At 54.3% G+C, this 13,836-nt stretch overlaps 1 protein-coding gene across 1 annotated transcript in view; it reads right to left on the minus strand.

The window, feature by feature from the left end:
- Nucleotides 1-5,080: 5,080 nt before the first annotated feature.
- Nucleotides 5,081-13,836, minus strand: part of TRIOBP (TRIO and F-actin binding protein) — a 28,197-nt gene continuing 19,441 nt past the window's right edge. The window contains exons 8-14 of the mRNA XM_017861303.1: nucleotides 12,719-12,866; nucleotides 10,453-10,555; nucleotides 9,418-9,577; nucleotides 9,230-9,343; nucleotides 7,801-7,887; nucleotides 6,755-6,919; nucleotides 5,081-5,779 (exon numbers count right to left, since the gene is read on the minus strand). Of these exons, the coding sequence (XP_017716792.1) occupies nucleotides 6,761-6,919; nucleotides 7,801-7,887; nucleotides 9,230-9,343; nucleotides 9,418-9,577; nucleotides 10,453-10,555; nucleotides 12,719-12,866 (771 nt within the window). The 3' untranslated portion in view covers nucleotides 5,081-5,779; nucleotides 6,755-6,760. The remainder of the gene's footprint in view (nucleotides 5,780-6,754; nucleotides 6,920-7,800; nucleotides 7,888-9,229; nucleotides 9,344-9,417; nucleotides 9,578-10,452; nucleotides 10,556-12,718; nucleotides 12,867-13,836) is intronic.

The following is a 13,836-nucleotide window of genomic DNA, read 5'->3' on the forward strand; positions in this document are numbered from 1 at the left end:
TTTTTATTGTTTTTATTATTTTATTTATTTATTTATTTTGAGACAGAGTCTTGCTCTGTCTCCCAGGCTGGAGTGCAGTGGCCGGATCTCAGCTCACTGCAAGCTCCGCCTCCCAGGTTCACGCCATTCTCCTGCCTCAGCCTCCGGAGTAGCTGGGACTACAGGTGCCCGCCACCTCGTCCGGCTAGTTTTTTTTTTTGTATTTTTAGTAGAGACAGGGTTTCACCATGTTAGCCAAGATGGTCTCGATCTCCTGACCTTGTGATCCGCCCGTCTCAGCCTCCCAAAGTGCTGGGATTACAGGCTTGAGCCACCGCGCCCGGCCTGTTTTTATTTTTTTAGAGATGGGTCTCACTCTGTTGCCCAGGCTGGAGTGAGGTGGCAGCGATCACAGTTCACTGCAACCTCCAACTCGTGGGCTCAAGCAATCATCCTACCTCAGCCTCCCAAGTAGCTGGGACTCCAGGCACGTGCACCACCATGCCTGGCTTTTTTTTTTTTGAGGAGTCTCACTCTGTCACCTAGGCTGGAGTGCAGTGGCGCAATCTCAGCTCACTGCAACTTCTACCTCCCAGGTTCAAGCGATTCTCCTGCCTCAGCCTCCTGAGTAGCTGGGATTACAGGCATGCGTCACCACGCCTGGCTAATTTTGTATTTTTAGTAGAGATGGGGTTTCTCCATGTTGGTCAGGCTGGTCTCGAACTCCTGACTTCAGGCAATCCTCCCACCTCGGCCTCCCAAATTGCTGGGATTACAGGTGTGAGCCACTGCGCCCAGGCTGCTTGGCTATTTTTTTATTATTCCTTATAGATATGAGGTTTTGCTGCGTTGCCCAGGCTAGTCTTGAACTAACTCTTGGCCTCAAGTGATCCTCCTGCCTCGGGCTCCTGAAATGCTGGATTTACAGTCGTGAGCCACTGCACCTGGCTAGAACTCCTTTTCTAGGGGGAAGTCAACCACCATGTAGGAAGTCAGGCTATAGATTGTCCCAAGACCACCATGCTGTAAGGAGCCCAAGCTAGCCCCATGAAGTGGCCACGTGGAGAAAGAGATGTCCATGCCGGGCATGGTGGCTCACACCTGTAATCCCAGCACTTTGGGAGGCTGAGGTGGGCAGATTACTTGAGGTCAGGAGTTTGAGACCAGCCTGGTCAACATGGTGAAACCCCATTTCTACTAAAAATACAAATAATTAGCTGGGCATTTTGGCGGGTGCCTGTAATCCCAGGTACTTGGGAGGCTGAGGCAGGAGAATCACTTGAACCCAGGAGGTGGAGGTTGTAGTGAGCTGAGATCGCATCATTGCACTCCAGCCTGGGCGACAGAGCGGGACTATGTCTCAAAAAAAGACATGAAGAGAAGTGCCAGGTTGAGCCAGGTCAACCCACAGGACCATGAATGACTATTTAAAAAGTGGTATTCTAGGCCATTACATATGTGGTCATTGGCTCCACAGCACTAGATAACTGAAAGTTGGTAATTTAACACCTACACAGTCCTCTGAGGTAGATGTTATTGTTCCCATGTATCAGATGAGGAAGCCCGGAGAGACAGACATGGCTCAGTAAGGCTCACCTAGCCAGCTGGAGGCAGCAGGTAGGGTTTGACCTGGCAGGTTCATCGGAACCCGGTTTGTTTTCTTTCCAGAGCACATGCCTGGCTGCCTGAAGCAGCTGACCAGAACTTGCAGCCAAACCATGTGGTTTTGGTCAAATTCCCTGTGGCTGCGGTGGCAGGGTAATTTCCCGGGTGGCTCATCTGGGCACCTGCTGGAACCCTGGCTTATTCTTTCGTAAAGCAGGCTTCTTCCCTCCCCCCATGCCATTGAGACGTGATTCACACACACTAAAAATGAACAAATCCTAAGTGCAAGGCATGGCGAATTTATTTATTTATTTATTTTTAGACAGAGTCTTGCTCTGTCGTCCAGGCTGGAGTGCGATGGTGCGATCTCAGCTCACTACAACCTCCGCCTCCTGGGTTCAAGCGATTCTCCTGCCTCAGCCTCCCGAGTAGCTGGGATTACAGGCATGCGCCAGCAAGCCTGGCTAATTATTTGTATTTTCAGCAGAGACAGGGTTTCACCATGTTGGCCAGGCTGGTCTCAACCTCCTGAGTTCAGGTGATCCACCTGCCTCAGCCTCCCAAAGTGCTGGGATTATGCCCAGCCGGCATGGTGAATTTTTACATCTGTGTGGACCCACGTGACCACAACCCAGACATGATATAGAGCCCACTGCTGGCCAATGCCCTCAGCTCAGAGGTACCTGCTGCTCTGACCACTATCACCATAATGTTTTGTCTGTTCTTGAACCTCACCTAAACAAAATCGTACAGCCTTACACTCTTCTGTGGCTATTTTTGCTTAACATTATGTCTGAAAGATTCACCGACATTTTTGTGTGTAGCAGGTTTTTTAATTGCTGTATAGTATTCTAAAGTATGAATATACCACAATTTATTCATTCTACTACTGATGAACAGCTGTATTGTTTATTTGCTGATATGAGTATTATGGTACTCATTCTTTTGTGCATGTAAGCACTCATTTCTCCTGGATGTGTAAGCAGGAGTGGAAATGCTAGGCCATAGGGTAGATGCGTATTTAACTTGATGAGAAGCTGTCAGTTTCTCACTGTGGTTGCACAAAGCGCACTCGCAGCAACAGCAGCTGGGAGCTGCCATTCTCCGTATCCCCACCAGCACTTGGTACCGGCAGACCTTCTCCTCTGAGCTATTCTAATAGTGGGGCAGTGGGATCTCACGGTTTTTCATGAGATGTGGAGCACCTTTCAGAGACTGGCCTGGTTTTTGTAGCTCCCCTAGGAAGCCCTGAGGAGGGATGGGAGGGGGGTTGGTGAAGGGGATGTTCCCGCAACCCAGGTGTGAGACAGGGGAGCTCTGAGTTAGGTTGAGGCTAGAAGGGAGGCAGAGGATGAGATGGAGAGCTGTCCTGGGAGGACAGTGGGATGGTGAGGATGGATGGCAGGGCTGCCAGCAGCAGGCACCCCATCTCCCAGTGGCTAGGAATGCTCCTGATCTCCAAAGACAAGCAGTGCCGAGGCAGGGCAGTGCCAAGGCTGGGGGATTCGATGGCACGGGGTCCTGGCTCTTTCTTCTTTCTGCTCTGCCATTTTCAGCTATTGATGAGGGAAGATGGCGACAAGGCCAGGAGAGAGGTGTCCCCTCCTTGCCCCCCCCCCCGCCTTTTTTTGAGTCAGAGTTTTGCTCGTCACACAGGCTGGAATGCAGTGGTGCGATCTTGGCTCACTGCAATCTCTGCCTCCTGGGTTCAAGTGATTCTCCTGCCTCAGCCTCCTGAGCAGCTGGGATTACAGGTGCTTGGCACCACGTCTGGCTAATTTTTTGTATTTTTAGTAAAGATGGGGTTTCACCATGTTGGCCGGGCTGGTCTCGAACTCCTGACCTCAGCTGATTCCCCTGCCTTGGCCTCCCAAAGTGCTGGGATAACAGGCACGAGCCACCGCGCCTGGCCTCTTGTGCCTTTTTTTTTTTTTTTTTGAGACGGAGTCTAGCTGTGTCGCCCAGGCCGCAGTGCAGTGGCACTATCTCGGCTCATTGCAACCTCTGCCTACCGGGGTCACGCCATTCTCCTGCCTCAGCCTCCCAAGTAGCTGGGATTACAGGCGCCTGCCACCACGCCCGACTAATTTTTTTGTGTTCTTAGTGGAGACGGGGTTTCACCATGTTAGCCAGGATGGTCTCGATCTCCTGACCTCGTGATCTGCCTGTCTCGGCCTCCCAAAGTGCTGGGATTACAGGTGTGAGCCACTGTGCCTGGCCATCTTGTGCTTCTAAGACCAAGGACGCCCTTCCCAGATGACCTCCTCCACCCTGCTCCCAAGACTTTCCCTCGCATTTCACTGGCTGGAACCGCATCCCATGTCCATTCCTCAAGCAATCCCTGGCAAGGGAATGGGAAACAATCTCCCTCACTCCCCGAGGTCACTCTCCTGTGGGTCTTTCCCTGAACACACCAGGGACGTTTGCTCCTGCTGGTGCCTCCGCGTGGAAGGCCCTTCCTGATTCGTCCATCTTTTTTTTTTTTTTGAGACAGAGTCTCACCCTGTGGCCCAGGCTGGAGTGCAGTGGCCGGATCTCAGCTCACTGCAAGCTCCACCTCCCGGGTTTACGCCATTCTCCTGCCTCAGCCTCCCGAGTAGTTGGGACTACAGGCGCCCGCCACCTCGCTCGGCTAGTTCTTTTTTGTATTTTTAGTAGAGACGGGGTTTCACCGTGTTAGCCAGGATGGTCTCGATCTCCTGACCTCGTGATCCACCCGTCTCGGCCTCCCAAAGTGCTGGGATTACAGGCTTGAGCCACCGCGCCCGGCCCTGCAGCGTCATCTTTCAAAGCTGCCTCCAAAGGCACTCTTCCACCTGCAGGCTGGCCCGGGGTCTCTTCTGCGTTCTCACAGCCTTCCAGGACCCCTCCCGGATGTGGCCTGTTTCTGTGGCTCAGAAACGGGACCTCTTCCCAGCCCCATGCGACCACAATCAGCACAGCTGGCCATGGTGAGGACTCCCAGCCCGCTGGACCTGGGCCTGGGGCAGCCACAACCCTGCCCTCACCCCGGCCCAGGGTTGGGCATGACCTCTGGGAAAAGCCTCAGGAGAGGACTGGGACTGAAAGAAAGACACCCATGTGATGGAGAGGCAAACTGAGGCTTGGTGAGGGGTGTGACTTGCCCAAGGTCATGGTCAGGGCCAGTCTTAGCTCCACGTCTCTCTCAGGCCTGGGCCCTACTCCAGGGCTCCCCAGACTTTGAAGGTCCCGTGAATCACTGGGGCACCTGTTAAAATGCAGACACTGGTTTGGTAGGTCGGGGTGGTGCAGACTTGTTATTTCTCACTTGCTGCCGCTGCCACTGGCCTGTAAGCCACACTGGGGGCGTCGCAGTCCTTACTAAGGGAGACCTTGGATTTTCAGCCCCACCCTCAGAAGCCCAGAGGCCACTGCTTTAGGAAGGGTGGCGTGTGGGTAGGGTGTGAGTAGGGAAGCCACTTCAAGAAACCCCAATCTCCATTTCTGTTCTGTCAGCCATCTAGGACACCAGAACTTGCTGGAACGTTTTATTAAGTTAAGAGGTTCAGGGGGCAGGAGAGAATCACCTTTTGGGTGGCTCTGGCGGTTCCGCACCCAGCACAGCCTCAGAGGAGGCTGTGGGGCCATGGAAGCCAGCTGCTGGCTCCCTCTGTCCTGAGCCCCATGGTAAGGGTCCAAATGGGGCAGCAAGTGTTAGTAGGAGGTAGGGTAGGAGGAAGGTGGCAGGCTCCCGCCTCTCCCCTGCAGAGACACCCCGCCATGGCCGCTGCCTGGGCCTCCACCAGACCCCCGGACCAGTGCCACCAGCCCAGAAGCCCAAGCAGAGGGTGGCTGGAGACAGAGCGGGGACCAGGGCTGGAGGCACACGGCCACCAGGAATTGTTGTTGTTGTTTTTTTAAAGTATAACGTGTTTTGGAAAAAAAGGAAAAAAATCTATATAAAAATCTCTTCACATATAAAATCCTGAAGAAGGTGCAAGGTAAGACCCAGTGCGAGGGGCGCGCTCAGATACGCAGAGTGTGTGTATGTGTGTCTGTGTGTACATGTGTGCACGTGTGTGTGTGTCTGTGTCTGTGTGTGGGTGTGTGTGGTGGGTGCAAGTGCACGTGTGGCCCACAGAGGGTGGGGAGAAAGCTTGGCTTTTGACTTCCATCCAGGAGGGAAAGAGGGCGGCTGGTCCTCCAGCCTGGAGGGTCTGCAGCTGAGTGGGACCTGAAAGACAAAGTGTGACAGGGCTGAGGCCTGGGCTGAGGGGCTGCGAGGCTACCCCGAGGCCAAGCAAGGGTGTTGAGTGGGTCCTTTCACCACCTCTCAGCCCTGAAGGTAGTCAGATCCGCTCTTCCTGGCTCCTTCGCGAGTAGCTCGGCCATAGGGTGGCCTCTCCTGCGTGCCTTAGGAAGTCCATGAGGATTTAGCAGAAAGAGGATGCTCCAGGTAGATGTGGCATTGAAAAAGCAAAAATAAGAACACTTGGGCCAGGTGCAGCGGCTCATGCCTGTAATCTCAGAATTTTGGGAGGCTGAGGCAGGTAGACTGCTTGAGCCCAGGAGTTCGAGACCAGCCTCGGAAATAATGGCGAAACCTCGCCTATACAAAAAGTACAAAAATTATCTGGGCATGGTGGTGTGGGCCTGTGGTTCCAGCTACTCAGAAGGCTGAAGTGGGAGGATCCCTTGAGCCTAGGAGGTTGAGGCTGCAGTGAGCCGTGATTGCATCACTGCACTCCAGCCCAGGTAAGAGTAAGACCTTGTCTCAAAACAACCAATCAACCAACCACTTTGAGCCCTGCTAAGTCAAGAACGAGTGTAACACTAAATGGGACAGAGGCCTGGCCTTGGTGTGCGATGTCTGTGTGTGAAGCTCAGCGGAGACTCACTGTGGGGGTCAGGGATGTGAACACTGCATTTGCCTCCAGCCCCAAGAACCGGGGTACACTGAGCAGGCCGTGGCTCTGTACTGTGCCGCCCAGCTCTGAAGGAACAGACTTAAGCTGATGAAGCAGCCTGTGGCCCGGGTCTGATGGGATCTCTGCAACAATCCCATGTTGCTGGGTTCATCGTCCCTTTTACAGAATGGGAATTGGAGGCCAGAAGAAGAAAGTGGCCTGGCTGGGGTGGTTCAGGAGTTCTGGTTGTGGGAGAGCCTCAGCCCCTGCCCACCCTGCAGGGCGCACACCTTGGCACCCACCTCTACTCAGCCAGGGCTGTTGCGCATCGACTCCTTCTCCTGGAGGGCGGCCATGGCAAGGCGCAGGTGCTCCTTCAGCTGCTCGATCTCCCGCTCGGACCGCGTCTTGATGTGGCTCAGCTCCACGTAGACATCCTGGTACTTCCCCGAGGTGAAGCGCTTGTCCTGGGGGGCAGGAGGCAGGTATGAGGGCATGAAGCCTCTCCCTCCAGCCCTGCCCACCTGGCACATGGGCACCACCAGCAGCCAGACCTCCCCGCGGCCCCTCACTTCATCCCTCCAGGTGGCTCCCCGAGATGGCCCTGGGTCCTGGGCTTCCCTCTCCCACCTCCCTGGTACCACCTAGGGACACAGGTGCCATTGTCATCCTCATCCTGTTTGGGGGGGAGGAGATTTTGCCCAAGACCGCAGGGCAGTGAGTGGCTGGGATGAGAACCAGGTCAGCCTGGCTGGGTGCTCGGGCCCTTCCTGTGAGTTCACGCCACCTGTTCTTCAAGTGCAGTAAACATGGTCTGGCTCAAATGCGCTTACAGAACCACCAACGCGTCCACTTCCTACCCCAAACTGACAGAACGCACCAGGCAGTGACACAGCAGCCAAGCGTGGGCCAGGCGGGCTGCAGACTCGGACCTGGGCTGAACCCTGACCCACCCAACTCCTAGCAATGCGGTTATTCTCACTGGAGTGCAATCTCTCCACGGCAGAGATTTGGGGCTATTTTGTTCACATCTGTCTTCCCAGCGCCTAGCACAGTGCCCGGGACATAGGAGGTGCTCAATAATAATCAATAAATTAAATAATGCTAAATAACAGAAGCAAGTATGGCCTTGGGGAAGTCACTTCCCCTTTCTTAGCCTCAGTTTCCCCGTCAGTGAATGGGGATGACGACACCTACGTGGGAGAAGCACAGGAGAGCCTGAGGCAGGATGAAGCAAGTGGAGGGCTTGGCACAGAGCAGGTGCTCAAAGGATGGCATCCAGGTGGCTCCAGAGGCCCCCACGGCCCCCACGGCCCCCACGGCCCCCACGCCCAGCGGCGGGACCTACCTTCTGCATCATCTGGAGTTCATCCCGGAGGCACTGCACCTCCTTCTTCAGGTACTGGAGTTCATTCTCTTTTACACGAAGCAGCACCTGGGGATACAGGTGCTGGGCTGACCCAGAGCCAGAAGCCAGAGCTACCCTGGCCCACAGTGCCCTGCAGCCCGGGTTTTCTCTGCCTCAGGCCCCTAGAATGCAGCCCCTATCTGCACCAAAACCCTCTAAACCCTGGAGGCAGACTCCTCCAGGAAGCCCTCTCTGATTCCCCTGCTTTGCCTTCTCTTACTCTCACCCCTGTCCAGCCCATGTGGATGGATATCTCATGGTCAACTCTGCTGCAGCCCTCATGCAGCACCAGGCTCTCACCTCAGGGGTAAGATGGATGAAAAGAAGCCCTACATAAACCTGAGCAGGCTGAGCCACTCCACAAGGCACCTCATTAACCCCTCCCCAACCCTGAGGGCCAGGTGCTGCTGACCTGACCAAGGAGGAAACAAGTTCAGCCAGGTCTGGGGGTGCTTAAAAGCTCAGAATGGAGCCAGACTGCCTAGTTCAAATCCCAGTCCAGCTATGCAAGCTTTGGTAAGGTACTTGACCTTCCTGTGTCTCAGTTTCCTCATCTGTAAATGGGGACAGTAACAGTAGCTAATGTATGGAGCTGTCAGGAAGATTAGATGAGTTAACAGACAAAAAGGGCTTCCAGAAGTTCTAGGTACACAGTGAGCCTCACCTAAGTGTTTGTTAAAGAAATAAAATAGGCCGGGCGCGGTGGCTCAAGCCTGTAATCCCAGCACTTTGGGAGGCCGAGATGGGCGGATCACGGGGTCAGGAGATCGAGACCATCCTGGCTAACACGGTGAAACCCTGTCTCTACTAAAAAATACAAAAAACTAGCCAGGCGTGGTGGCAGGCGCCTGTAGTCCCGGCTGCTTGGGAGGCTGAGGCAGGAGAATGGCGTAAACCCCAGAGGCAGAGCTTGCAGTGAGCTGAGATCCGGCCACTGCACTCCAGCCTGGGCGACAGAGCGAGACTCCGTCTCAAAAAAAAAAAAAAGAAAGAAAAGAAAAAAGAAAAGACAAGACTACAGTGATCCTGGCATCAAGCACACGCACACACATACACACACACACACACATATTTTCTTACCCTAGTATTTCCCAGTAAGGAAGGTGCTGGTGCCATTTTACAGATGAGCTACTGGGACTCAGAAAAGTGATTTCCTATGGTACACGGCAGGTAGGTGACACAACGCAGGTGGGAGGGAAGAATTCTGGCTACTGGATGTGTAGTAGGTGTTCTGGCCTAGTCAGGCTGGCCAAGCCACTCAGAGACTTGACTTTCCTGCCACAGGTGACACGCAGCCTGTGGCGGGGGTGCACCACGGCCCTGGGCCCCGAGAACCACTGGGCTGCCTGGTGCTAGTGAGGGCACTCACCTCCAGCTCGCAGGAACTCCGCTCATTGCTGCGCCCGCAGCCGTTGCCCATGCCCTGCGAGGCAATGAAGCCGCGCAGCTGGTCTATTTCCTCTGACAGGCGGCCATGCAGCTCCTGGGAGAGGCACGGTGGTCAGGGGAGGGGTGCTGGGACCCGCCCGTGTCCTCCCAACCTGGGGCCAGGCCCACCTGGTTGTGGCGCAGCAGCTCCTGGCCCTCCTGCTGGCAGCGGCGCAGCGTGTGCTCACGCTCCTCGGCCTGCCGCGTGAGCGCCCCTATCTCCAGGCACTTCTGCGAGTACTGCTCCGATAGCACCTGCAGCTCCCGCTTCAGTGCCTCCACATCTGACCTGCCCCAGAGGAGGAGCAAAGGAGAGCATAGGTTATCTTGCCCCTGCCAAGCCTGGAGTCCAGTCAGGGCAGACTCAAAGCATGCCAGGACTCTGGGGTTCCCTCTTTAGGTTTGCCTTTAGCCTGCTGTGGGGCTGTGAACCAGTGATAGCCTGTCTGGGCTACAGGTATTTCCCCTAAGTGAGGGTGGTTTGGAGGAGCCCATCTTTTTTCTTTCTTTCTTCTTCTTTTTTTTAAATGGAGTCTTGCTCTCACTCTTGTTGCCCAGGCTGGAGTGCAATGGCACAATCTTGGCTCACTGCAACCTCCACCTCCTGGGTTCAAGTGATTCTCCTGCCTCAGTCTCCCAAGTAGCTGGAATTACAGGCACCCGCCACCACACTCGGCTAACTTTTGTATTTTTCGTAGAGATGGGGTTTCACCATGTTGGCCAGGCTAGTCTCAAACTCCTGATGTCAGGTGATCCGCCTACCTCAGTCTCCCAAAGTGCTAGGATTGAGGCATGAGCCACCGTGCCTGGCCGGAGGAGCCCATCCTTAGTCCCTGAAGCCTCAACATTCCAAAACTGTGTTCTGGGGCAGGGAGAGGCCTACTGGTCAACAGTGACACTGCAGCCCAGCTCCAGGGGAGACTAAAGGGGTGAAGAGGTGGGTGGAGGCCGGGACCAGCAAAGACAAGAAGGCACCTGAAGAACTCTGTGAGGACTGGCATGGGGTCTGCCTGAGGACCTTCTACTTCTGTTTCTTGCATCCATGAGACTGGAGCAGGAATCTCAGCTAGGGGCAAACTGATGTGTCCTCTGCCAAGGGGCCTCAGCAAAGTTCCTCAACCCATAACCATCAGGGTGGGCAGTTGGGCCCTGGCATCATCTTACTGGTGCTGCTTCCGGAGCCCATCCGGGCCCTGCTGGAGACTCCGTGTTTTGCTCAGCTCTCGGCTCAGCTCTTCCTGGTAGGCCTTCTTCATGGCTTCAATGGCTGGAAGCAGGGCAGAGAGGCACAAGAGAGACTAGAGGGGGTCACCAGCACCAAGTGCCACCAGCTCCGAGACACCACATGTACTGGTGGAGATAGGACCAACGAGTGCTATGCAAAGAGAACCGAACCAGGAGTCCAGAGCAGCCTAGGCTATGTCATAAAATGAGTGGCTTGGGGTAAGCTGCTCAACCTCTCTGAGCCCATCTATTAAGGAAAGATAATCCTGTTGGATGGGCCCTGCTGGGGAGACAGCTCAGTGTCTGACAATTGGTACCTCCTGTTCCAGTGATTTCTGGGTAGGACCCCACCTAGTACACCCTCCCTGCAGACTCTGAGGGCTCTCAAACAAGGCCTATCTGCTTTGCCCAGCCTAGTGGTCAAGAGCTCAGGCTCCACAGTCAGCATAAATCTATGTGACTTTGCACAGGTGACTTAACCCCTCGTGCCTCAGGTCCCTTATCTGGAAAATAGGGATAGATAACAACAGTACCTTTCCTCCATGGGGTTACTGGAAGGTGTGTGAAGTATTTAGAACAAAGCATGGCTCAGAGTAAATGCCCCAACATTAGCTCCTGCTGGCTTTATTCTCAGATTGTGAGCTCCTAAGGACTGAGACCGAGGCTTTTTTTTTTCTCACTCAGGGCTGTTGTGAGGATTAAATAAGTGCCACCCATAGTTTTTCCCACAATTCTAAAATCCCAAACCTCTGAACATTGAAAGTTTCTTTTTTTTTTCTTTTTGAGACAGTCTCACTCTGTCACCCAGGCTGGAGTGCAGTGGTGTAATGTCGGTTCACTGCAACCTCCGCTGCCCGCTTTCAAGCGACTCTCCTGCCTCAGCCTCCTGAGTAGCTGGGATTACAGGTGCCTGCCACTGTGCATGGCTAATTTTTGTATTCTTACTAGAGACAGGGTTTCACCATCTTGGCCAGGCTGGTCTTGAACTCCTGACCTTGTGATCCACCCACCTCAGCCTCTCAAAGTGCTGGGATTATAGGCATGGGCCACAGTACCCAGACTTTTTTTTTTCTTTCTTTCTTTTAATGGAGTCTCACTCTGTCACCCAGGCTGGAGTGCAGTGGTGCAATCTCAGCTCACTGCAGCCTCTGTCTCCTGGGTTCAAGAAATTCTCCTGCCTTAGCCTCCTGAGTAGCTGGGATTGCAGCAGCCCACCATCACGTCCAGCTAATTTTTGTATTTTTATTAGAGATGGGGTTTCACCATGTTGGTCAGGCTAGTCTTGAACTCCTACCTCAGGTGATAAGCCTGCCTTGGCCTCCCAAAGTGCTGGGATTACAGGCATGAACCACCGCACCCGGCCTCTGGTAACTCTTTTGGTGACAATCCCCACCCTGAATGGACATGAGGCTATTTATGGTCTTTATTACTACACTTAAGTGTGATTTTTATCCATTTCACAGCAGAAACCTTAGTACCAGATTACAAGGCGAAGTCCAGACTCTGCTGAGGAGAAAGGGGTCTCTAACACATGTGGCTGCAAAGATGGTCTTCCTAAAATGCAGAGCACACTGGCCCCAGGGCTGGGTTCAAGTGCATGAGCCCATGGTTGTTAGCTTCAGATCATGTGACATTGCCAGCATTTCTATTGTTCTACAAACCCCTAGTGATGCCTAGGAATGTGCCAGGCACATAGCAGGTGTGTGGTGGCAGGAGGGGAGGGAATTGTCCAGGATGAAGGGTGCTCCCTTGGGAAACATGTGGGGCCCAGTGCCTGGTACACAGCTAGCATGGACAATGCTCACACTTTCCCCTGCTCTCCCCAGGGTCTGGCCCATGTGCCCAGGGAGCAGGCACTCCTGTGAGGACCAGGGATGCAGCTGATCAGCCTCTCCCCACTGCATGTAGGTAGTATGTGGCTTTAGGCACTCTATGGTGGCTGAAGGCCCCTGAGCGGGAGGAGTCACCACCCATGATAGTGGTGGTGTTGGGGGTGGGGAGGGTGTCTTTTACTGCCTCAGTTTCCCTTTTCGAGTAGGGCTACAGGCCAGTTCTTGGGGCTTACAACCCCTGCTGACCCTTTACCCCAAATGTGGCACTGAGATCCCTACATCTTATTTGATAAAGTCCTCCCCAGTTTGGCTAGGAGGAGCCTCAGCACAGAGGCTCAGGGCCCAGCCCACTGTGCCCCACCCAGGGTCCATACCTGAGGCCGTGGCTGCCGTCTCCTCCGCCAGGAGCCACTCCTTCTCCTGCTGCAGCCGCTGCAGCTCCCGCTCATGGTGCCGCTGCAGCTCCTCCATCACCTGCTGGTGTGAGGACTCCATCTCTGCCAGGCTGCGCTCACATGCCTCCTGTGGGCCGGAGGCCAGGGTATCACCGGCTGCCCCATTTCTCTGGACAGCAGCCCTTCCCCAGCCTCCAGAGGAGAAGGTTCAGGGGCAGGTACACCACCTCTTCCTGGGTCCCAGCACCTCCAGTCTGCACCTGCTCCTGCTCCCACCCCCACCCCACGGCTCCTCATTCACAAACCTCACCTCAAGCCCTCCAGGGACTCCCCGTCCTAGAGTCAAGTCCCTGTTTCCATGGCTGACCTTTACGGTCTCATCCCTGGTCCTTCTCTGCCAAGCAATCTTATAGTTATGGTTGCAGCACGTTCACACCTCTCAGCTTTAGCTCATGCTATTCCCACTGCTTGGATTTTTTTTTTTTTTTTTTTTTTTTAGTAGAGACGGGGTTTCACCGTGTTTGCCAGGATGGTCTCGATCTCCTGACCTCGTGATCCGCCCGTCTCGGCCTCCCAAAGTGCTGGGATTACAGGCTTGAGCCACTGTGCCCGGCCCTTTTTTGTATTTTTTAGTAGAGACGGGGTTTCACTGTGTTAGCCAGGATGGTCTCGATCTCCTGACCTCGTGATCCGCCCATCTCGGCCTCCCAAAGTGCTGGGATTACGGGCTTGTGCCTCCCGGCCCGGCCTTTTTTTTTTTTTTTTTTTGAGACAGAGTCTTACTCTGTCCCCCAGGCGGGAGTGCAGTGGAGTGATCTCAGCTTACTGCAACCTTCACCTCCTGGGTTCAAGCGATTCTCCTGCCTCAGCCTCCCAAGTAGCTGGGACTACAGGTACACACTACCATGCCTGGCTAATTTTTATATTTTTAGTAGAGATGGGGTTTCACTGTGTTAGCCAGGATGGTCTTGGACTCCTGACCTTGTGATCTGCTGACCTTGGCCTCCCAAAGTGCTGGGATTATAGGTGTGAGCCACTGTGCCCAGCCTGGAATGTTTTTTTGGCAATTTTACCTCCCTGGGTAATTTACTGACCTG

Source organism: Rhinopithecus bieti, unplaced genomic scaffold (assembly GCF_001698545.2).
Source record: "Rhinopithecus bieti isolate Rb0 unplaced genomic scaffold, ASM169854v2 scaffold_56975, whole genome shotgun sequence".
NCBI classification, from domain to species: Eukaryota; Metazoa; Chordata; class Mammalia; order Primates; family Cercopithecidae; genus Rhinopithecus; species Rhinopithecus bieti.